We start from the raw sequence: 23548 nt of genomic DNA on the forward strand, positions 1-23548 counted from the left end.
CCTTCCAAGGAGAAAACATCTTTTAATTTCATGGCTGCAATCACCATCTTCAGTGATTTTGGAGCCCAGAAAAATAACATCAACCGCTGTTTCCACTGTTTCCCCATCTATCTGCCATGAAGTGATGGGACCAGATGCCATGATCTTAGTTTTCTGAATGTTGAGTTTTAAGCCAACTTTTTCACTCTCCTCTTTCACTTTCAACAAGAGGCTCCTTAGTTCCTCTTCACTTTCTTCCATAAGGGTGGTGTCATCTGCATATCTGTGGTTATTGATATTTCTCCCAGCAATCTTGATTCCAGCTTGTGCTTCCTCAAGCCTAGCATTTCTCATCATGTACTCTGCATATAAGGTAAATAAGCAGGGTGACAACATACAGCCTTGACGTACTCCTTTTCCTATTTGGAACCAGTCTGTTGTTCCATGTCCAGTTCTAACTGTTGCTTCCTGAGCCAGGCTTCAGCAATATGTGAACTGTGAGCTTCCAGATGTTCAAACTGGTTTTAGAAAAGGCAGAGGAACCAGAGATCAAATTGCCAACATCCGATGGATCATCAAAAAAGCAAAAGAGTTCCAGAAAAACATCTATTTCTGCTTTATTGACTATGCCAAAGCCTTTGACTGTGTAGATCACAATAAACTGTGGAAAATTCCTAGTAATAAATGAATATATTTGGACAATTCTGCATATTCTCTTTGCAGAGTAACATGCTGTTAAGCTTCTAGATGCAGTAAGAATAGCATATCACAGGTTTACCACCTTTGAAACCAGTCATTACATATCTGCTAATAGTTTTTAAGTTTGAAATCCTACCTGTTGTGTAAAATTATTTAAAAACATACAGAAAAAATATGACTTATTTTTAGCTTGATGACAAATTTGCAGAAATAAATCACACTGGGCATTCAGGTATTTATATTCATATCCTGCACTTTACTACAAACTGGATATGGGAATCAGGTAGGGGCCTGAGAGGTTAGAAATTTGAGGCACGAAAAACAATGAATTTGTGATTTAACCTGGACAGTCAAGGGTGAAATTAAATAGATTACAGAAGTGCATTTCCAAGGTACAGTCATCATCAGCTAACCTGTCTTTCCTGTGGCAGACAGATTATCCACAGACCGTAGAGAACAGGATCACCTAGCCCCCAAATTGCTTTCTAGTTTTCACTTTGATCTCCACGTGTATATGTGCATACCTAATACATCCTGGCTGTTTTATCCAAATTTACTTTTTTTCTGAATATACTTGCAATTAAAAATATTTTGTGCATTTCAAAACTAATTATAGTTTCACAAGGACATCATTTCAAAGCAAACACTGTTGTGAACAATGTTATTAATAGATTATTTTTATGTATCTGACTAACCTCTCTACATTAGTGTTGTGAGTCTAAATTTTTTTAACCGCTTTTGTTTTGATTCAGAATAAATAAAATTTATTCATTTATCTGGGCATGAAAATATCTTATTGTGGGGTTTTGGAACCTGCTAAAAGAATAAAGCTGAGTGAAAGTCATCCTTTAAAGGGGTCTGACTGGGAGGAACTGTACCTGCACCTTTACTCCTGGGCTGTTTCTGTTGGTAAGGACATAAGAGAACAGAGACTTCTGAGTGCACTCCTGGAGAGATGGTCAATGAGAGATCGCAGCTGGGCTGACTGCAGTTCAGACAAATTCAACAAACATTCTTTAACGATCCACTCTGGTTGAATTCTGAGGTTACTAAGATAAATATGACACAGACTTGGTCTGAAGGAGCTCTCATTAGAGGAAAAAATCACTAACATATTTTTGTGAAGTAATATTTCCAATGGACTACAGTGTATATTGGTAGCTCAGCTGGTAAAGTATCCACCTGCAATGCAGGAGACCCCGGTTTGATTCCTCAGTTGGGAAGATCCCTGGAGAAGGGATTGGCTATTCCCTCCAGTATTCTTAAGCATCCCTGGTGGCTCAAACAATAAAGAACCCACCTGCAATGTGGGAGACCTGGGTTTGACCCCTGGGTTGGGAAGATCCCCTGGAGGAGGGCATGGCAGCCCACGCCAGTATTCTTGCCTGGAGAATCTCCATGGACAGAGGAGCCTGGTGGGCTATGGTCCATGGGGTCATGAAGAGTTGAACACAACTGAGTAACTAAGCACAGCCCAGTGTATACTGAGGGCTTCCCAAGTGGCATTAGTGGTAAAGAACCCACCTGCTAATGCAAGAGATGTAAGATATGTGGGTTCGATCCCTGGGTTGGGAAGATCCCCTGGAGGATGGCATGGTGACCTACTCCAGTTTTCTTACCTAGAGAATCCCATGGACAGAGAAGCTTGGTGGGCTACAGTTCATGGGTTCACAAAGAGTCAGACACCACTGAAATGATTTGACATGCTTACGCAGTGTATATTGAAGGAATGCAAAGAAGATGCAATTAGGTTAGACCAACAAGGAAGATTTTCTAGAAGAGGTGATGCCTTGCCAGGTTCTTTGAAGAGAAATAAAAGTTAACCAAGGGAAGAAGAGGAGGAAGGGCGTTTCAGCAGATGTCACAGCAAACATAAATTTGGTTTGCTATGGCTACAAAATGAACCAAGAAGAGTGGAAAGGGTAAGGGAGGTAGGTACTGCTGGAATATGGAGAATCGTACTTGACTTAGCTGAGCAGAAAACGTCTATACATAAATATGAAAATGTGTGTTAGTCACTCAGTCGTGTCCAACTCTTTGTGACCCCATGGACCATAGCCCACCAGGCTCCTCTGTCCATGGGATTCTCCAGGCAAGGATGCTGGAGTGGGTTGCCATACCCTCCTCCAGGGCACCTTCCCAACCCAAGGATTGAACCTAGTTCTCTTATATTCTCCTGCACTGGTAGACAGGTTCTTTACCACTAGCACCACCTGGGAAGACCATACAATAGTAACCAAATGATGAGCAGTTGTCGTATATATATATACCCAATTTTCTCCATCATTCATTTCTCTTTATCCTGCCTGCCTATAAAGTTATTGATTAAATATCTATTCTTCTACCAATACTTACATTAAAATTCACCACACTTTTTCTCTACTTTTCAGCTATGAGGATTTTAACTGAGGCATTAACCCTATATATAAATATTATATGTACATTTAGATTGTTGTTTAGTTGCTAAGTCATGTCCAACTCTTTTGTAACACTGGGCTCACCATGCTCTTCCATCCATGGGGTTCTCCAGGAAAGAATACTGGAGTGGGTTGCCATTTCCTTCTCCATGGATCTTCCTGACTCAAGGATTGAACCTGTGTCTCCTACATTGGCAGGCAGATTCTTTACCACTGAGTCACCGTGTGTGTGTGTGTGTGTGTGTGTGTGTGTGTGTGTAAATGAGGGAGGGAGGGAGAGGGAGGAAGAAAGAGGGAAAGAAGGAGAGTGGGAAGAAGTAAAATAGTATTGAAAAGTAACTACTCTTTGAAATACAAATGGAAGGCATGATTCATAATCCAAGAATTGCTTCTTGTAAGAACTGGTCATGTTTCATTTATTCTTTCCACAAATTGCCTCTGCCTTTTTGTGTATCCCATTTCACTCACAGCAGGCATTGTCTCTATTTTAATCATTTATGTTGTTGATGATCATATTAAACAACTGACTTACATAGACCACATTGTGCCATACTTTTGTGGTTGTTTATGAGTCTTTCCTTTATCTGACCCCTTCCCCACCTGAGATCTGTGAAGAAAGGAGTTGATTTTTAATTCCCATCTTCAGCACATAGTAAGCTATCTACCAAATTTACTGAATAATTTTTGTATTTACAGATGAATAAAAAGCTACATGAACAGATATGAGAACTCAGGAGTAAAATTTAAATTTTCACTGGGATATAATAAAGTTTTGGTGGAATAGGTGAAGTCTAATTTTATCAAGAATAACAGACTTGCCAGGCAGTAGAGGCAGAAGTGACTTTAGGTAACAAAGCTGCCTTAATAATACAAGATGTAATCCTAGCAAGAGTAAGGGCTCTAAGGTGACTAAAGGGCATAGTGTTTAATAAGTAACAATGTTGAGACTGTGACACCCCTCTGAAGGATATCCTAAAACACTTTTCTTCACTCCAAAAGAAACATAAGTGTTTTTCTGCAGAGAAGTGCCATTAATTTACCTTTGATTTGGGTACACAAAAATTATTCTCATGAAATGAATGAATGAATGCAGGATGAGAACAAAGTTTCCAGGAGATTAATGAGGGAACCACTAAGTGTAGAGGTTGTAAACAGTGAGAAGCTGCGCTATGTCAGGGGGTGTGAGAAGGAAAGGATGGAGTGTGATGAGATACTTTAGATATAAAACTGCTGTGAACTGAAACTCCTTGAATATTGACAAGGACAAAGAGAGAAAACTGGAGATTTCAGATATTTTAAGCTTTACATGAGAGAACACACATCTTACAATATAGAACAGTGCTTGCCAAAGCCCTTAGTATTCACACGCATGTACATAATGGCAGAATTTTAATACATGGCATCTGGTCCCATTACTTCATGGCAAATAGATGGGGAAACAGTGGCTGACTTTATTTTTCTGGGCTCCAAAATCACTGCAGATGGTGATTGCAGCCATGAAATTAAAAGACATTCATTCCTTGGAAGGAAAGTTATGACCAACCTAGACATCATATTAAAAAGCAGAGACATTACTTTGTCAACAAAGGTCCATCTAGTCAAGGCTATGGTTTTTCCAGTGGTCATGTATGGATGTGAGAGTTGGACAGTGAAGAAAGCTGAGCACCAAAAAATTGATGCTTTTGAACTGTGGTGTTGGAGAAGACTCTTGAGAGTCCCTTGGACTGCAAGGAGATCCAACCCGTCCATCCTAAAGGAAATCAGTCCTGGGTATTCATTGGAAGGGCGGATGTTGAAGCTGAAACTCCAGTACTTTGGCCACCTGATGCAAAGAGCTGACTCATTTGAAAAGACCCTGATGCTGGGAAAGCTTGAGGGCAGGAGTAGAAGGGGACGACAGAGGATGAGATGGCTGGATGGCATCACTGACTCCATGGACATGGGTTTGGGTGGGCTCCGGGAGTTGGTGATGGACAGGGAGGTCTGGCATGCTGCAGCTCATGAAGTCGCAAAGAGTCGGACACGACTGAGTGGCTGAACTGAACTGAACTCTTGAAATCATCTTCCAAATAGCACACCTGCTTGGAGGGCTTAAGCCAATTTATGTTTCAATCACTGGAACATGCCATGTACATTTAACTGCATGACACAACCCTGTCAGGCTGGCCAAGTATCTCCTGAGAGAGCACTTTATGTCTCAGAAGTATACTTTTGACATCTTGCAGACAAAGCCTTCACATTTTAATTATCATGGATATTATAGTTCATGATACTATTTATATGTTCATTATCCACGCATTAACAGTTCTTGAGGTAACAAATTAATCACTACTGATTGACAGGCAGTATTCTTAAGGTTTGTTCAACACAGATAATATACAATTGATATGTAATTTTATTTACCTTTTCATAGGACACATAGGTGTATTGTATATTATATTCAAATTGATCTGCAATTTTTAAGATGTGAGTGACATACGTTATCAAGTTAACTTGTTCATACTGTGTTTGAATTATAAAAGTAAGGATTTTACATATTTCATTTCCAGAAATCTTAGGTGTGATATATCTGTTATTGTACAATGCTATTTATATCTTTCAATCCTCACTAAATATACACATATATTCTTTCTTCCTTTCTTTCTTTTATTTTTCTGATCTGCTTCCATTGATGACTCTATACTTTTGACTCCAGACTGGCAATATGAGGGTAAGATGACAAAAATAAAATCTCAAACCCCACCAACATTGCTTGTCTGTCTCTGTTTCATCCTCTTTAGAATATTATTAAAATTCTATTCACTCTTTTTAATTAGACCCTTTATCACAATTAAAGTCCAATTATGTTTGTTTCTGTTGTGAAGCTTTAATTACAATTTATCCTTGTTAATCATCCCTTTATGTTATTTCTTTGGGTTAAATTACCATCCCATTATCTCTGTCCTGAAGGACTTCCACTCTCCAGTGGTCTCTGCTGGTGTTTTCTCAGTATGGTTTGAACCATGTCATGGTCTATAAAGTGTCTTTGTTGCAATGTGGTAAGGAATCTGTGTAGTTCTTATGAACACTTTTTTTAAAATAAAAAAATTATTAACAGTAATGATGCATATTAATTTGATTATAGGATATTTCTTTTTAAATGTCAGTACATATCAGTGTGAATTTAATCTCAGGGTGAATGTCCCTGCAATAGCTACTTCTTACTTTGTCTTGTTTTCTCTTTAGATTGCAAACTAGCTCGAGGAGGACCACCAGCCACCATAGTTGCCATTGACGAAGAGAGTCGGAATGGTGAGTGAGATTTCTCTTTTAAAAGTGACCAAATCTAACAGGGATTTCTCATTTCAAACATATTTTTGATATATGTGGAAGCACTAAATAAAAGCCTCAAAGCAAATTCACTAACAGTTCTTTTTTGATTTCTTCCCTGTATGACTTTAATTTACACCATTCCCTGGAAATACTTGGATTATATTATGAGAGACTCAGTGAATAGAGATGTTTAGTTTTGATTGCAGAGAAGTCACTTGATTCAGGATCAGTCGAAGAATACATCTAGATACTGGCTAGAGCTTTTCTTTGTCAATAGGTAGATTCAACTATCACATATACTGTTACCTAGTGCATTCCTCCAAAAGAAGTGACCCACAAGGTAAACTCTGCACTGTTAATTTCAATTTGCTACAATCTGGTTAGGATTAAGATCCATAGCCTATCATTAGGCATGGTGATTTAAGCAGTTACTGGGAAAACTGAAAAAGTTCTTGATAACAGAGAACCCAACAAAAGGTCTAGAACAGAGGAGAAAGTCTGACTTTTCACTCAGTCTGTCTGCCGTAAGTAACATCTAATTCTTAATCTATATTAAGCCTTCCAGCAATATAATTTTCTTTATCAAAACAAAAATTAGCACTTTTGTTCCCAACACTCTCTTGGTCTCTCTAAACTTTACAATTAGTTAAAGATGCTACTCCTCTATTAGGTAAAAGTAAAATGGAAATCTCTTGAGTCTTGGTTTCTATTGCAAGCTCTTCTAAATATGAGAATGTTCTGTAGCTCATTTTGTCTATTGATTCTGCAACAGACCTTCCACTATGTTTAATTTGTACTTTTATTTTACCAGGTTGATGTCTTTTTAAAAAACAATGGCAAGTGGCTTATTAGAAAATGACTTTTCACTGCAATTCAACCTATATTTATCTTGAAAATTTCTATCATATGCATAATACCTGTATTGGTGTACTTAATCATAGGTTTATTATGCTGTATTAGAAATATTTCTTTTCTTTCTTAGTAGAATCTGTATAAACTTTTAAAATTCTTAAACATCTTTCACATCCTTTGGAATCAGCCAAAAAATGTCCACAATACTCCTGACCTCTGTTTAAACAAATTTAAGTGTTTATACTAAATTTTAGAAATGTTTTTAAAATTACACAGGTTTGATAGTTTATTTTTAAAAATTCAATACTCATTGACCTTGAAAACATGTGAAGTTAATGTATTACTAAGATGCATTTAAATAAATTAGAAATGAGTTCTATATGTGTCCTCAGAAAAGAAAAAAAAAAAGTATATATAAAATTACTATACCAGAAAATGTATATTTCACATGTAGAATTATGGTTTATCCTTAACTGTTTTTCTATGAACAAATCTGCTTTCTAAATGTACTATAGTAAGAAAAAAAAGTTTACTTTTTAAACAGAGACAAAAAATTAATCTAATAGAAAACTAACCTGTATTTTCTCATTGTTCACCAGTTCCCTTAAACATATAAGCTGAGCTGAACTAAAGCATTAATTTTACTAAATGGCTGTTTCAACATAATTCTACGCAGAGCTTATTTTGCCAACCAGATAATTATAGCCACAGTAATATTTTACCTCTCCTTGTGCTGATTAGATGCCACTTTTAGAAGGAGCTTAGGAACTCTACAAAGATGTTGTCATAGCAGTGCTGCATGGCAGCATGTGGTGAAAGTTCAATATTTATATTTTAGAAGAATGTGACATGATGTAGTGGTGTAATGTTTTGCTCTTTAATTGGCATATTTTGTAGAACCTGCCAACTACTCAGAAAGCTGCCAAAGTTTTTTGAGTGTCATCACAAGGAGTATAAATACCAATCTAGAGATTAAATGTATTACATTTTTGTTTCACATTAAATTTCTAAAAATATGGTGATCAAATGAAACTCTGCCAGATATTATAATGTAATGTGTAATCATACTTGCCTTAAAAGTCTAAAGGAAACAATGCATTAAAGTGTTTTCATATTTTTCTTTAGACAAATCTGAGAAATTCCCCAAAAGGACAGTTAATTCTAGTCCTGCTCTTAACCTCTTAGTTTTTTTTTGTTTGTTTGTTTTTTCATGAAACCTTTTAATTGGCAGTAACAAAACATGTGGGTATCCTATTTTACTAGTGTAATAAGCATCTATTTTTAAAGGTTCTGGGCCTCTTAAAAGTAATGCATAGCAAATCCTTTATAAAGTCAAACTAGTAAGTTTATGTGTCAGTTTGTTTTTTGTTTACTTTATTGATGTCACTGCTAAACAATCTCCATTGCTAAATACATCCTCGAGTATAGCTTTTAAACAATTCAGGCCTTTTAAAATATGTATTTAATTATCTTATATAAGTCACTGCTGCTGCTAAGTCGCTTCAGTTGTGTCTGACTCTGTGCGGCCCCATAGATGGCAGCCCACCAGGCTTCCCCGTCCCTGAGATTCTCCAGGCAAGAACACTGGAGTGGGTTGCCATTTCCTTCTCCAATGCATGAAAGTGAAAAGTGAAAGTGAAGTCACTCAGTCGTGTCTGACCTTTAGCGATCCCATGGACTGCAGCCCACCAGGCTCCTCCACCCATGGGATTTTCCAGGCAAGACTACTGGAGTGATACAAGTCACTAAGATACATTTAAAGAATGTCCATTATTTGTTATATACATCTGCATATTTCAAAATTTTTATACTCTGTGGGATGGAAATATTCCTTTATGAATAAGTATGCTAAATTTGTTTGCACATGTATATGTTTGAAATAATTAAAAATTTAATAGATAGAGATTCATAAACCTCTTTCTTACCCTAGGACCTGTTAGATTGTTCCCTTCCTTGGTCCTTGTCCTCAGCTGTATATTGATAACAGATTCATTTTCTCACCCTCAATCTGAAAAGTTTATTTTCATCAGAGCTACCAGAAAAACAAGTTTATGTGGTAAGGACCCAAAGTCAGCCCATTAAGAAAATCATATTGACCCTTGATCACTGCCAGAAACTTCTAGAACTAGTATATAGGACATATTTAATGAGGAATTGCATTTAGAGGGGAGAATGTATAGTGAGAAACAGATTTAGAATATATTATTTGAAAATATCTAATTTTTTTTTCCAGAAAAGTTTATGTATACAGAAAAACCTGCACATGGACATGTACAGCAGTTTAATTCATAATTTCCCAAACTTAGAAGCAAGCATGATGTCCTAGCAAGTAAACTATGGTGCATCCAGACAAATTCAGACTAAAATGAAATGAGCTATCAAGCCATGAAAAGACATGGAAGAGATTTAAGTGCATATTACTAAGTGAAAGAAGCCAATCCAAAAAAAAAGCAGCAGAGATTGTATGATTTCAACTATGGCATTTTGGAAAAGGTTAAAAAAAATGAGGCAAATAAAAAGATCACTAGTTTCTAAAAGTAAGTAGGAGAAATATAGGCAGAGCAAAGAGGAATTTTAGGGCAGTGAAAACACTGCATTATATTTTAATGATGGATATACGTCATTATATATTTGTCCAAACCAATAGAATGCATAACACCAAAAGGAAATCAAAGGTAAACTGTGGACTTTGGGTGGTTATGATGTGCTAATATAGGTTCATCCTTGGTTAAAAAAAATTGTACCATTCTAGAGAGTGATGTTGATAAAGCAGAACGCTACACATGTGCAGGGTAAAGGGTATATGGAAAAACACGCTCTCTCTGTACTTTCCATTGTGAAATTAGAACACTGCTCTAAAAAAGAAACTTAAAAAATATTTCTAGAAATATATTTTTAGGTTCACTGGACTCTGAATTGCCTAATGGCATTGAGTCCTTACTGGAAGGAGAAAGGCCAGGAACAGTTACACTAAAACTATTTAAATTTGCCTCTGGGTGCCAGCCAAGTCAGGGTCTTGGATGCTTTACAACAACTATGGAATGACGTTCAAACAGACTTTGGAACAACTGGCTCAGGCTAACTCTCAGAAACTGGATAAATATACATAAGCAGTGCTGAGTCAAGGGGATAAGAAAACAATTTGAATTCATGGTTTGAATACAACACTATGACAGTACAAAAGTAGACAGGTTCAGAAGCAAAAGGATATCATAAGTAAGTGAGAGATTTAGGAGGCAAATCCATAAGTGTCCTTTATGGATTTGCAGTTAAGATATTGTGGGCTCACAGCTAATTTGGGAAATGAAAGATAATGGAGTGTCTTCACATTATGAAGGGAGCCATCAACGGAGGATGCCGCAGCTGATTTAATGAGAGTGTTTCCTGGTCCTTGTCAGGGTACATTTCAGAAACAAGTGTGAACTGGGTTGAGTATTACAGACCTTCCTGTGCTTCCAGGGAGGTAGGGGAAGTTATAGAAAGGAACAATGAATTCAGTTGCTCACTCCTTCTGTGGAGATTCTCTGGCCCAAGCATGTAGCTTGGGGAGGGAAAGGAGGTTGGTTCTTCATTAGAAACAATTATGTTATTGAGGGGCATTTGCAAGTTGCTTGGTGTCATCCTTTTCTTTCCATTGTCAAAAATCACTAAGCTTGGAAGAGCAGAAGATTAAATGTTTATGCCGATGTTCTTCTTTCCTTATAGTTACCAATTTCATATCTTAGGGTTATAGCAAAAGAGTTTGCCAAACTCTGCCTTACATACCTCCAAAGGGTTGCAAGTAGAGTTTCACATATTCCTAGTAAAATAGATCTTGCGCTCATGGAAAGATAAGTTTTGAAGAACCAATGTTTGTTTGTTAATATTCCCAAGGTTTAAACAAAGTGTGATGTCATTTGTGTGTGTGTGTGTGTGTGTGTGTGTGTGTGTTCAGAACCCTCTCTTTTTGCCGATGTTATCTTCACTCTTCTCTTCTTGCTTCTCTAAAGAGAGCAAGGTCTAATATGGCAGAAAAAAAGTCACAACAACAACTAGAGTGGAAGGATACTAAACTGTATGAAGTAACTCAGAGTAGAAAATGACGAGAACCCGAGATGAGAGATGACACAAGATGTTGGGAAGAGAGGAAATGGAGGAACCAACATAGCAAGTTATCAGGCAGTCTGGATGACAGTGTTCTGTTGGGCTAAAATCAAAGAGGTTGAAGATGCCACCAAGAGGTTAAAGGTGCTAGAAATTCTATAGTAAGTGAAAAAATGTTTCAATATAGTTGCCACAGACAGAATCCTTGGCTCATAATGTTTTGGAGACTTGTTAGTCAAGATTGAAATACTTATCTGGGTCTGTCCTTAGTTCATGTTTCTTTTGATGTGTCAAGACAAGGATACAGCTTAAGATGTTACCGGATTTAATTTCCTCTCTGTTCTATAACTATTTTAGTTATTTCAAATATGAAATATAACAAAGTGTTGCCAACATAAGTTATATATTAAATAAAACCTGACATATAGGATACATTCTTAGATATTAAGCTTTTGAAAAATTGTATAGAGTTTTACTCATGAAAATAGAAGGGAGAGAGGGATCTAGTACATATGTCCTATGGGAGGGATTGTTTTAAGGGTTTGGTTTTAAACAGCTTGTAAAGGCACTTTTATCCTACTTCTATTCTGTGGTGTTGTCTTATAGCTACAGTAAACAGCATTAGTTTCCTTGATGGTTTTCACCAACAAATCCTAGAATTATATTTGAAATATGGAAAAGTTAAAAATAAGTATGTATTCTGCTTCATAAATCTTTATGAAACATAGCAACTCTAACAATAGGAATTATACACATTATATGAAGGTAAATTAATAGATGACTGTAAAAACTTTTGAAGTATTAAGACTAATATTGTGTATGGGGTTATAGAGGATCATTGGTGTTGACATCAAGCAAATGATCTTTAGCACAACATAACAGTTTTGTTTTTCTGGAGAAATAGAGAAAAATGTTTTCCTATTGTTCTGTAATTTTATAACATCCAAACTTGCTCCTTAACTGCCAAAATATTAAATCTTTTTATAAGACATTAATGTTCTTATAAACATTAGATTATAGATTAGATTGCTGTGGATGTTGCACAGCCTCGAAATCATGATTACAAATGTCTTTGTTATTCTATTATTTATTTCTCTCAGTCATCATCAAGTCATTCTGAGTTCTTTCTAGTGAAATGAATACACAATGATGAGGAAATGTATTTTTTATAAATTATGAAGGAGTTAAATGAAACTATCCTAAATATGTTTGTAAATATTAGACAAAAATGATGTAAAAAATCATGTCATTCCTCACTTATTTTAATCCTTTTGTTACAGTGACTAAGACAATTGTGCTAGTAGAAAACAATTTGACTCTGCTCATTACTGCTGGAGCTACACACACAACAATACATTCTGCTTTTGTTCATTTGTGCTAAAGTATTATTTTCTAAAAGGTCAGCAGCTGTAGACTTCTGAATATATAACTGTGAAAGAAACTGAAAACTTTCTAAGCATTAAGGAAATAGATAGTTTGAGATAAGTAACAAGCTAACACACATTAGCATTTAATCATATTTCTTTTATGATATTTCTTTTCTCATTTGTTGACTCTGTAGCACCCAATATACAATGCTATTCCTGGACCTAGTGAAATGACACTAAAACAAGGGACGGGGGAAGTACACAAAACAGACAGAAGTCAAAAAGGCTGGCAAGCTAGTGTTTTATACAAAGAAAACAATTCTACTCAAGTTAGTGACCCTCATTTATGTTTAAGTTTCAGAATGCTAATGTTAAAGATGATGAAAAAATTAAGTTATGTGAGGTAACCCTTGGTTTCTAAGGCAAACATTTTAGAAAAAAAGCATTCTAATATTTTGCATTTTCTTTGAATCCCTTATTTTAATCTCATGTCTAACAAATAAATTTGAATTATATAGAATTAAATTACACCACACATACATATACAGTCCCAAATGATGCTGCTATAATGGACCACTTTTCTATAGAGAGAATATCTAAATCCTAAGTCACTAGGGCAAACAATTGAAGCTAGCACTGATTTAATTTGCTTAGACTGTTGGAAGATGGGCCATGGGTCTTGCTGGCAAGAAGAATGGGACTGTATGACACAAGCAGGGAAGATCTACTAAGTTCTCTCCATTTGTACCCATGTAGAAAAACCTTCAGTTTCTTTCAGCATTGGAAGTTGTGTGTATTAAAGATGTCATTCTAGTTTAAATTTTGATTTTTTATTAGCCAAACAAAACACATCTGTGTGGTTCATATCACCTGTAAGCCACGAGTATTTTGACTCCTAAATTAGGCAACTAAGATGACAGAGGTGCATGGGGGAAGTGACATCAATGAGATATTTTTTATGGAAAGGAGTGAAAGGACTTGGTTTTGAGCTTTCTATGCATAACTAGCACACTGTTAGCGCTTAGGTTGTGTGATTTGAATTTAGCTGGGGAGTGAGTCTCTGATGGAGATCTAGGAACTTTGGGATGGGAGAGGCACCTAAGTTCGGTTACTGGTTTTAGCCTCAAGCTCCCGGAGGTTCTGTCTAAAACTCCTTTTCCTCAGGCAGTCTTTCAGATTCCACCATTACCTTGCCCCCAAAGAATTTTTCAAATTCCTGTTTGCCAGGCATGGTTCTTTCACTTCTGTTTCTCGTGATCAAATGTTGGCCACTAGATTATTGATCTTTGTTGTGGGTCAATGGGGTATGACTCTTCTGTTACGACACTGGAAATATGAAAAGGATCACTTCTGTTGCTTTTGACTATAGTAATAAACAATATAAAGGTTCTTAGCAATTGCTGGATGAGAACAGTCACCCCCAGATGATTTGAAATATCCTTGGACTTAAAATACCTCCTACAGCAGTTTTCAAAACAAATGTTCAAATGCCACATATTTACACCTGGAAATGTAACAAAATTCAATTAAATATGCTTAAGAGTGTCATGTGGATTAACGAATATAAAAGTACTTAGTATCTCTTCACCTATTGCTATTTCATGAAACTGAAGGATGAACTAAAACTAGATTTTATATTCATATCAGATGGTACAATTTAAGCAAATAATACAAAATATATTAATATATTAATATATATTAATATTTATTCCTTAGAATAAAAATTAATCTCCTAATTGTACTCAGTAATAAAAGGTTTGGAAAATCAAAGCTATGCACCATTAAAGTAAATTCAGCTTGGTTAAAATACTAATGGGTTTACTTAAATAAAATGTAGAGATATAATATATTAAAGCATTCCTTTTAGCCTATCCAAATCACTTGCCACTGGTTACCAAAGGCACAGTGTTTGTTTGTTTGTTTGTTTTGTAATCAGTCCTCATTTTCGTTTTCTAGATTCTGAGTTTTGTTTGACAGAAACTCTTAGTTCAAGTCTCAAGTACTGGCTGCTTAGCACAGAACTCTCCTATTCACTCAGGGCACCTCAGAAACAAAGTTTTTCTTTTCATTATAAGAACATTAAACAATCTCCTTTTGCTTATTCTTGCTTCTGCTGGTATTTTTCTCCTTGCTTGCTTGCTTCTGAAAGTTTACAAGTCTACAAACTGGGAATTTGAATTGTCAGACCTGTGTTTCATTGAGGTTTCTTCTTAAAATGGTTTTGAGTAGAAAAGGGATAGCTACTTATCTGGGTACACTAGAAAACTAGAAAACAAGCAAAATCAGTCCCTTCCAGGTGGCAGAGGCAAGACCTCTGGGGGAGGGGGGGGGAAAGAACAGAGCAGAGCAAGAGAACACAGAATGTTAGTCAAGTGGGGAGGCAGTGTTGCTATTGCAGGTATTTATTTAAAGAGATCACATTTGAGCAAAGAGTCCTGAACAAAACTGACTAAAGATGTGAGCCATGCACTTAGCTAGGAAATTTGCATTTCAGATGGAAAATTCAAATCCAAAGACTATGAGGATGATATTGCTGGTCAGTTTGTGTGTATTCATCATTTAGTCGTGTCCAACTCTTTGCAACCCCATGGTCTGTCTGTGGAATTCTCCAGGCAAATGGGTTGCCATTTCCTTCACCAGATGGAAATGGTCTGGTCAGTTTAAGGTAGGGCTAAAAAAAAAAATGCCTGGAGAAAATGATAACAAATGTAGTTGAAGTAGAGGAGATGGATGTTGATTGAATATAAGGACACTCTTCAATCAAAACCACTTGATTGTGAAATGCAAGTAGCTAGATGAAACCACTAAGGATAATTCTTCTTCGTGTCTCACTCAATATTCTAGTTTGCATATTTCATAATTTAAATAGGTAATTGTATCTGTATACATGTACAATCTCAGAAAATGTTACCCTTTAAAAGATCTGTCTGCTAAAATACTAGAAAACATATTGATCCACTCAGTTTGGCTTGGTGGTATCACTGCCTCCTTTAACACAGAGTAAAGGATTACTGCAACCATTTCAAAGGTCAGTGTGAACATGATAGTTATTGTAAATATTGAAAATCTGAAAGTTTAATAGTGTGACACCATCAAAATTATAACCAATGATCTTTATTATATTACACTGTCTTCAAAACACCATTATTTTTTTAAAAAGGGGGAAGATTCAGTGCTAATCCACATTTCAGAAAAATATTTGTAACTTGTAATATTTGTAAATCTGTCACTTCACTTGATAACATGATCATCTTTATAGAAGCATGCTTTGGTGAAAAAGTTGATTAATTGTACTTTGCTTTATCTTAATAATTTAGGACAGGAAGGATGTGGACATTATTAGTAAGGGACTAGCATCCCATCAATCTATACAGGATTAATTTACTATTTTTAAAAGTGTTTTTTTTTTGGGGGGGGGGGGGAGCAGGAGGATGTGAGGACTCGACAAAGAGCCAGACTAAAGATTATACATGAATTAAGAGAGTGATTAAATTAACAGAGTGGATAATTTGGAAATTTGTCCCAAGTCCCAAGAAAATTTGTCCTAAGTGTTTAATATTTGTAGTGAATAAGCTTTGAGAACATCGTTCAAAGCAAAGCTTTTCCTTCTAATTTCGCATTACTAATGACCAATTAATATCTCTACATTTCCATTATACAATAACTAGCAAGTATGAAAGTAAACATTTCATTTATATTATTTGCATATTCCTTCAATACTTTGAATCTTGAAGTCTCTCAAATGTTCTACAATAAATAGATTCTTGTCAGTTAATATTGTCTTTTTGAATAAAATTAGTTAGTTTGATTTTAGTTTGTTTCAAAATGTCAGCTAAGTCTCACAAAATATTTTCTCTGTACTTTCTCATTCTCCACCATAGGCTATAGCTTGCTTTATTCATTCAGTTGAAACAAAGCAACTAAAAACTAACATTTAACTTTGAGTAGACTAATAGCAATTGGAATTGAATAAACTATCTTCCCATATAATCCTGATTAAAATGCTATCCTTGTGAATTTTTTGTTGGAAATTCCTATTTTGTATATAAGCACTTTTATCATTGTAGACGTTGATAGGACATTACATAAACACTCTGTGATTTTATATTTTAGAAAGCTTCAGAGGATTATCTTTTGTGCTTTGGTTTTATAAAAGCATGTTACTTAAATTTATATCTTTGAAGTATACTTTAAATATCACTGTGAATTCAACATACTTCTCTAACTATAAATTTTTAAACTTTGACTATCAGTTAAAATTAAGGCTTTAGGAAGATGGACTTTATTCTATGACAGTTATTTAGAAATGGCACAAATATTCCTGACATGTGACAAATATCTTCTGTAAGCCATATTACATGTGTGACACATATAACTGTATTTATATTAATAGTAGTTGAGAAAAGGAGAACCCATTGTAAATATACAGAGTTCAGTTGGCCTATAAATATAGATACATGCTTTAGGGCAAAGGAAAGATGGGAGGCAAACATGTAAGTCTGTGGGCTAGTATTTTTTCTGCCAACAATTGATGGTACCTTTTTTCTCAAAGTGGAATTATTATATTAAGGTACAAGGTTCATAAGAGCAAAGGCTATCTGCTTCAAGTCATTGTTGTAATCCCAGAAGAAAGTGAAATACCAGGTATATTGTACACATTCAAAAAACTTGGTTGATGGTTGATTCAAGTAAATAATAAAGACAAATTCCACAAACACAACTAAAATCTGAGTTAAGTGGCACATACCTGTCTGTTTAGAATAGTTTAAAGTGTTATTATTTATATTTCTCAATATAACAAAACTTTAGTTAAAATTCATTGTGCACATAGAATAATTTATAAACTTCAAGTGTTTTCTGCCTGCATGACAATGTCTGCAATGATCAGGTAATTTTTGTCCTAGAAAACTTTTTAAAATGGTAATATTTATAATAATATTGAAATAGGGAATGCTAATACCTATGCCATAAATATAACCATATTATTACTTTAAATCTAAGAAAAAATAAATATAATTTTAAACATTTAAAAAGGCCTATAATGGCATCTTAAAGTAGAAATACAGTTCATGTATTCAGAACCCAGAAGGAAGGAGGTAAGAGCTCTTCAAGAAAATTAGAGTTATGAAAGGAATATTTCATTCAAAGATGGGCTCAATAAAGGACAGAAACAGTACGGACCTAACAGAAGCAGAAGATATTAAGAAAAGGTGGCAAGAATACACAGAACTGTACAAAAAAGGTCCTAATGACCAGATAACGACAATGGTGTGATCACTCATCTAGAGACAGGCATCCTGGAATATGAAGTCAAGTGGGCCTTAGGAAGCATTACTATGAACAAAACCAGTGGAAGTGATGGAAATCCAGCTGAATTATTTCAACTCTTAAAAGATGACGCTGTTAAAGTGCTGCACTCAATATGCCAGCAAATTTGGAAAACTCCTGTGTAGTTACAGGACTAGAAAAGGTCAGTTGTCATTTCAATCTCAAAACTACCACACTATTGCACTTGTTTCACATGATAGCATTGTGAAATGCTCAAAATCCTTCAAGTTAGGCTTCAAAAATACGTAAACTCAGAATTTCCAGATGTACAAGCTGGATTTAGAAAAGGCAGCGAACCAGAGATCAAGTTGCCAACATCTGCTAGATCATAGAAAGAGAAAGGGAATTCCAGAAAATCATCTACTTCAGCTTCATTGACTATGCTAAAGTCTTTGACTGTGTGGATCACAACACACTGTGGAAAATTCTTAAAGAGATGGAAATACCAGATCACCTTACCTACCTCATGTGAAACAAGTCAAGAAGTATATGTATGCAGGTCAAGAAGTAACAGAACCAGTCATGGAACAACAAACTGGTTCAAAATTAAGAAAGGAGTACATCAGGCTCTATATTGTCATACTGCTTATTTAACTTACATGCAGAGTACCTCATGTGAAATGCTGGACTGGATGAAGCACAAGCTGGAGTCAAGATTTTTGGGAGAAATATCAATGACCACAGGTAGGCAGAGCACCACCCTATGACAGAAAGCAAAGAGAAAATATAGAACCTCTTAATGAAGTTGAAAGAGGAGAGTGAAAAAGCTGGTTTAAAACAGCATTCAAGAAACTAAGATCATGGCATCCAGTCCCATCACTTCATGGCAAATAGATAGGGAAGAAATGAAAACAGTGACAGACTTTATTTTCTTGGGTTCTGAAATCACTGCAGATGGTGATTGCCACCATGAAATTAAATGATGTTTGTTTGCTCCTTGGAAGAAAAACTATGACAAACCTAGAGAGTGTATTAAAAGCAGTGTATACAAGGGGAGACATCACCTTGCTAACAAAGGTCCGTATTGTCAAAGCTATCGTTTTTCCAATAGTCATGTATGGATATGACTTGGACCATAAAGAAAGCTGAGCATTGAAGAACTGATGCTTTCAAACTGTGTTGCTGGAGAAAACTCTTGAGAGTCCCTTGGACAGCAAGATAAAGCCAGTCAATCCTAAAGGAAATCAACTCTGAAGATTCATTGGAAGGACTGATGCTGGAGCTCCAGTACTTTGGCCACCTGATGTGAAGAGCCAACTCATTGGGAAAGACCCTGATTCTGGGAAGATTGAGGGCAGGAGAAGGGTGACAGAGGATAGGATGTTTGAATGGCATCATTGACACAATGGACATGAGTTTGAGCAAACTCCAAAGAGATAGTGAAGGATAGGGAAGCCTGGTATGCTGCAATCCATGGGGTTGCAAAGAGTTGGACATGACTGAGCAACTAAACACAACAAGAAGCCTCCTGAATCCCTGCATATCTACCAGTGAAAGAAAAGTACCCTAAATTCTAATAGATCGCTTAAAGTTTTAGCAATCTTCCTTAAAAGCACATTATGGAAACTCTGCCTTACTGGTGAAGAGAAATTCAGAGAACAAAAAGCCTAGAAAGGAATTTCTCCTTTTAAAACATTTGAAGATTTAAAAACAATTTTAGAGGTCCACCTGTAATTAGAAAAATGACATAGACCTCTGAAGTTTCACTCATTGAGGTTTGAGCAAACTCTGGGAGTTGGTGATGGACAGGGAAGCCTGGCGTGCTGCAGTCCACGGGGTCGCAAAGAGTTGAACACAACTGAGTGACTGAACTGACTGAAACCAGCTTTACAACAAATTTTAAAGAAACTCATCTAGGCAAAAGAGACAAAGCTAGTAAGTATTAAGCAATGCAAATGCATAATGCAAGTAAGTAGTATGAAATGCAAAAGCTCACCAATAGAGGTAAACATAAAGACAGGAAGCCATCCATGCACAAAGCTAGTAGGAAGGTTAAAAGAAAAAACTAAAATATATATCCACAATCAGTAGTAAAGGAATACTAAACAATTGTAAGTATAAGTCAGCAGCAGGTTCAGGTTACATAGTAGGAATTCTTTTTATCTATCACTGTATCACCAGAGAGAACAACTATTTGGAGTTGAGCTACCTCATTTTTGTCCATAAGAGTTGGCTTTCCTGCCATAGTGTCCTCTTGAAACCCCTTCATATGCAATGGTTTATGAGAGGCTAGAATTTAACTGGGTTTCCCCATGACTTTGTCTCCTACTGAAAGACTGGAAATTGGCCTTAACAGGTAAAGGAGGTACAAAGAGATTAGGAGAGGCTGGACCACGTAAAATGTGCAAAGAGGTGAAGCCAAGCTTAGGCAAAGGTCATCTGTATGTGTGATGTATTCCTGTACCAGACCTCCAATTCCAGGGCACAGGATTCAGTTTATAGACCAGATCAATCCTTCACTGGATTGGGCTAGGCCTGCCATGCACAACAATGTGTATGTGTGGTTTTGTTAAAAAAAAAAAAAAAAAAAGTGTGTTGGTAAGTATAGGTTTTAAGAATGATGCCTCTGTACTCATCTTGAGCTATCCAGGGATGGATATATAAGTCAAGGACAAAATAGTTAACCTTTACCAATTATGGGCTTTTCCTCCTTGGCTTTCAGAGAGTCCGTTAGTGGCGGCTTCTTCATGGTTTCCAGAGCTAGTGGCCTGCCCTGTTACAGCAGTCATTAGTGTCTTGGTGGCTAAAGGAGAAAAGTGTAGTTTTGTTGGCTTGTTTTACCATGCTGTGAAGTCACTGCAAACCTACTTCACTGTGTTTTAATGGGCAAATGCAATAGAACACATCCGTTGGGTGATGTGTGTCTGATCTTAGGTTCTTGTCTCCCATAGCTACCTGCCTCTGGTTACTGTATTTGTCTGGGCTTTGTAGGATTTCACAAGTAATTAATCTGGTGATTCCTAGGTAGCCTAGTTTGTATAAATATAATGTGTTCCTCTTCTCCATATTCTTTTGTTGTTTTTTTTTTAATAAGCTTTTTTTATGTTGATAAAAGCAGCCAAAGCATGTTTGACAAAAGTTCCTGCACCAGGCAAAGAGATCTGAAAGGTAAGCTTGAAATAAGGAGTCTTGAACCACACTTTCTTTCGTGCTCCCCTTGTTTTATTTCTAATTTTGAACAAGATCTTCCATCTTAAAAACTAGATTCTTATTCTCTCTTCTAGTTCCCCCTTCTCTACAATCCTAAAATATGGCCCATATACTTATACATTTAATTTGCAAGGTGTCTGCAATTCTTAAAATGATTTGTGTCAAAGTCCTGAAAAACTATGAACTCTCCATCTCTTGTTCCCAGTCTCCTGAGTCAAGACCATTCCTTGATATGATTCATGTCAGACAGACTTCTGTCTTTGGATAGATTAAAGTCTACTTTAATCTCTAACCCTAGGGTAGAGAGAAGCAATGAGGGGCCTTCCATGTAGAAAGTAAGGTTGGGAGACCAATCAAGGAAGGATGAATTTATATCCAAGTCACTCAAGAACTTTAATGGGTGTGCAAGAAACTTATGTCAAAGTGGCCACAAGACTGTTTAAACAGGAGATGGAAAAATATATCTCTGTGTTTATTGCTAGGAACCAAAGCTTTGTGTGAAAATTCGAATTTATGTGATGAGAGAGAAGGTAAGAAAGATTGTATCTATTTATTCTTTCCCTTATTTCTTCCCTTCATTCCTGAATTGCTGGAGACTGAGCACCCTTGGGCTTGGCGACCCCTTCGGGGGGAAAGTTAATTTGATGGTCAGTTTTACTGTACCAAGGTACATCCTTTCCCATTTAGTATCATTTTGTAACACACATACTGACCCTTCTTCCTCTCCCTGTTTTTCCCTGGGAAAATCAATGAATAAAGACTTATTGGTACAGGAAAAAAAGTATTGTGTGACCCAAGACTACAGATTCAATGCAATCCCTATCAAAATACCAATAACATTTTTCACAGAACTAGAATAATTTTAAGACTTGTAGGTAAACCAAAAGACGTCCAATATCCAAAACAATCTTGAGAAAGGACAGAGCTGGAGGAATCACACTGTGACTTCAGAATATACTGTAAAGCTACAGTAATGAAAGCAGCATGATGCTGGCACAGAGACACATACACCAATGAAGCAGAGTAGACTCCCCAGAAATACAACCGCACACTTACAGTCAAGTTATCTATGACAAAGGAGTCAAGAACGTACAATGGAAGCAAGATAGTCTCTTCAATAAGTGGTGCTGGGAAAGCTGGACAGCTACACATAATGAAATCAGAACAGCCTCTAACATCACATACAAAAATAAGCTCCAAATGGATTAAAGACCTAAATGCCAGACCAGATACTATAAAACTCCTAGAGGAAAACAAGGCAGCACAATCTTTCTCATAAATCACAGGAGTATTTTGGGAGAAACTTTTCCTCAAACAAAGGAAGCAGAAACAATAGCAAACAAATGGGACATAATTAAACTTATATCTTTTGTATAGCATGGGAAAATCATCAACAAAAAGACAACCTACTGAATAAGAAAATATATGCAAATTATATGACCAATAAAGAGTTATTACCCAAAGTATATAAACAGCTCATGTAATTCATCAAAAACATTTAAAATGGGCAGAAGACCTGAACTGAATTTTCTCTAAAGAAGCTAGACAGATTGTCAACAGGCACACAAAAAGATGCTAAACATCACCAATTGTGAGGGAAATGGAAATCAAAACCACAATGAGATAATCACATCAGAATGTGTGAATGGCTATCAGTCAGAATGACTATCACCAAAAAATACATACAAGTGTTGGTGAGAATGTGAGGAAAAGGGAATCCTCTTGCACTGCTGATGGGAGTGTAAATTGGTGTTGTCACTGTGGAAAACAATATGGAGGTTTCTCAAAAAGCTAAAATAGAACTACTATATGACCCATAAATTTCATTCCTAGGGATAAATCCAAAACAGATATACTAGTTCCAAAACGTACATGCACACTGATGTTCATAGCAACATTGCTTACAATTGCCAAGATATGGAAGTAACCTGAGTGTCCATCAACAGACAAATGGATAATAAATATGTGTATACATACACACAATGATATTCTAAGTCATAAAAAAAATATTTTCCCATTTTCAGCAATATGAATGGACTTAGAGGGTATTATGTTAAGTGAAATAAGTCAGAGAAAGACAAATACTCTATGATATCATTTGTATGTGAAATCTGACAAAAATACAACAAAATAGTAAACATGATGAGGAAGCTGTCTCACATGTAGAGAAGTAGTAGCGACCAGTAGGGAGAAGGGAGGAGAGGGCATTGTAAGTTTAAGAGATTAAGACTTACAAATTATTTGGTAAAAAATAAGCTACAGTGATATGTTGTACAACACAAGGAATATAGCCAGTATTTTATAGTAACTATACATGGAATATAATCTTTAAAAATTATCACTATATTGTGTTCCTATAAT

At 36.0% G+C, this 23548-nt stretch overlaps 1 protein-coding gene across 1 annotated transcript in view; it reads left to right on the top strand.

Annotated features, from left to right (window-relative positions):
* Positions 1–23548, top strand: part of PCDH15 (protocadherin related 15) — a 1264171-nt gene that overhangs the window by 631812 nt on the left and 608811 nt on the right. The window contains exon 5 of the mRNA XM_043926323.1: positions 6321–6386. Coding sequence (XP_043782258.1) covers positions 6321–6386 — 66 coding nt within the window. The remainder of the gene's footprint in view (positions 1–6320; positions 6387–23548) is intronic.

Source organism: Cervus elaphus, chromosome 15 (assembly GCF_910594005.1).
Source record: "Cervus elaphus chromosome 15, mCerEla1.1, whole genome shotgun sequence".
NCBI lineage: Eukaryota > Metazoa > Chordata > Mammalia > Artiodactyla > Cervidae > Cervus > Cervus elaphus.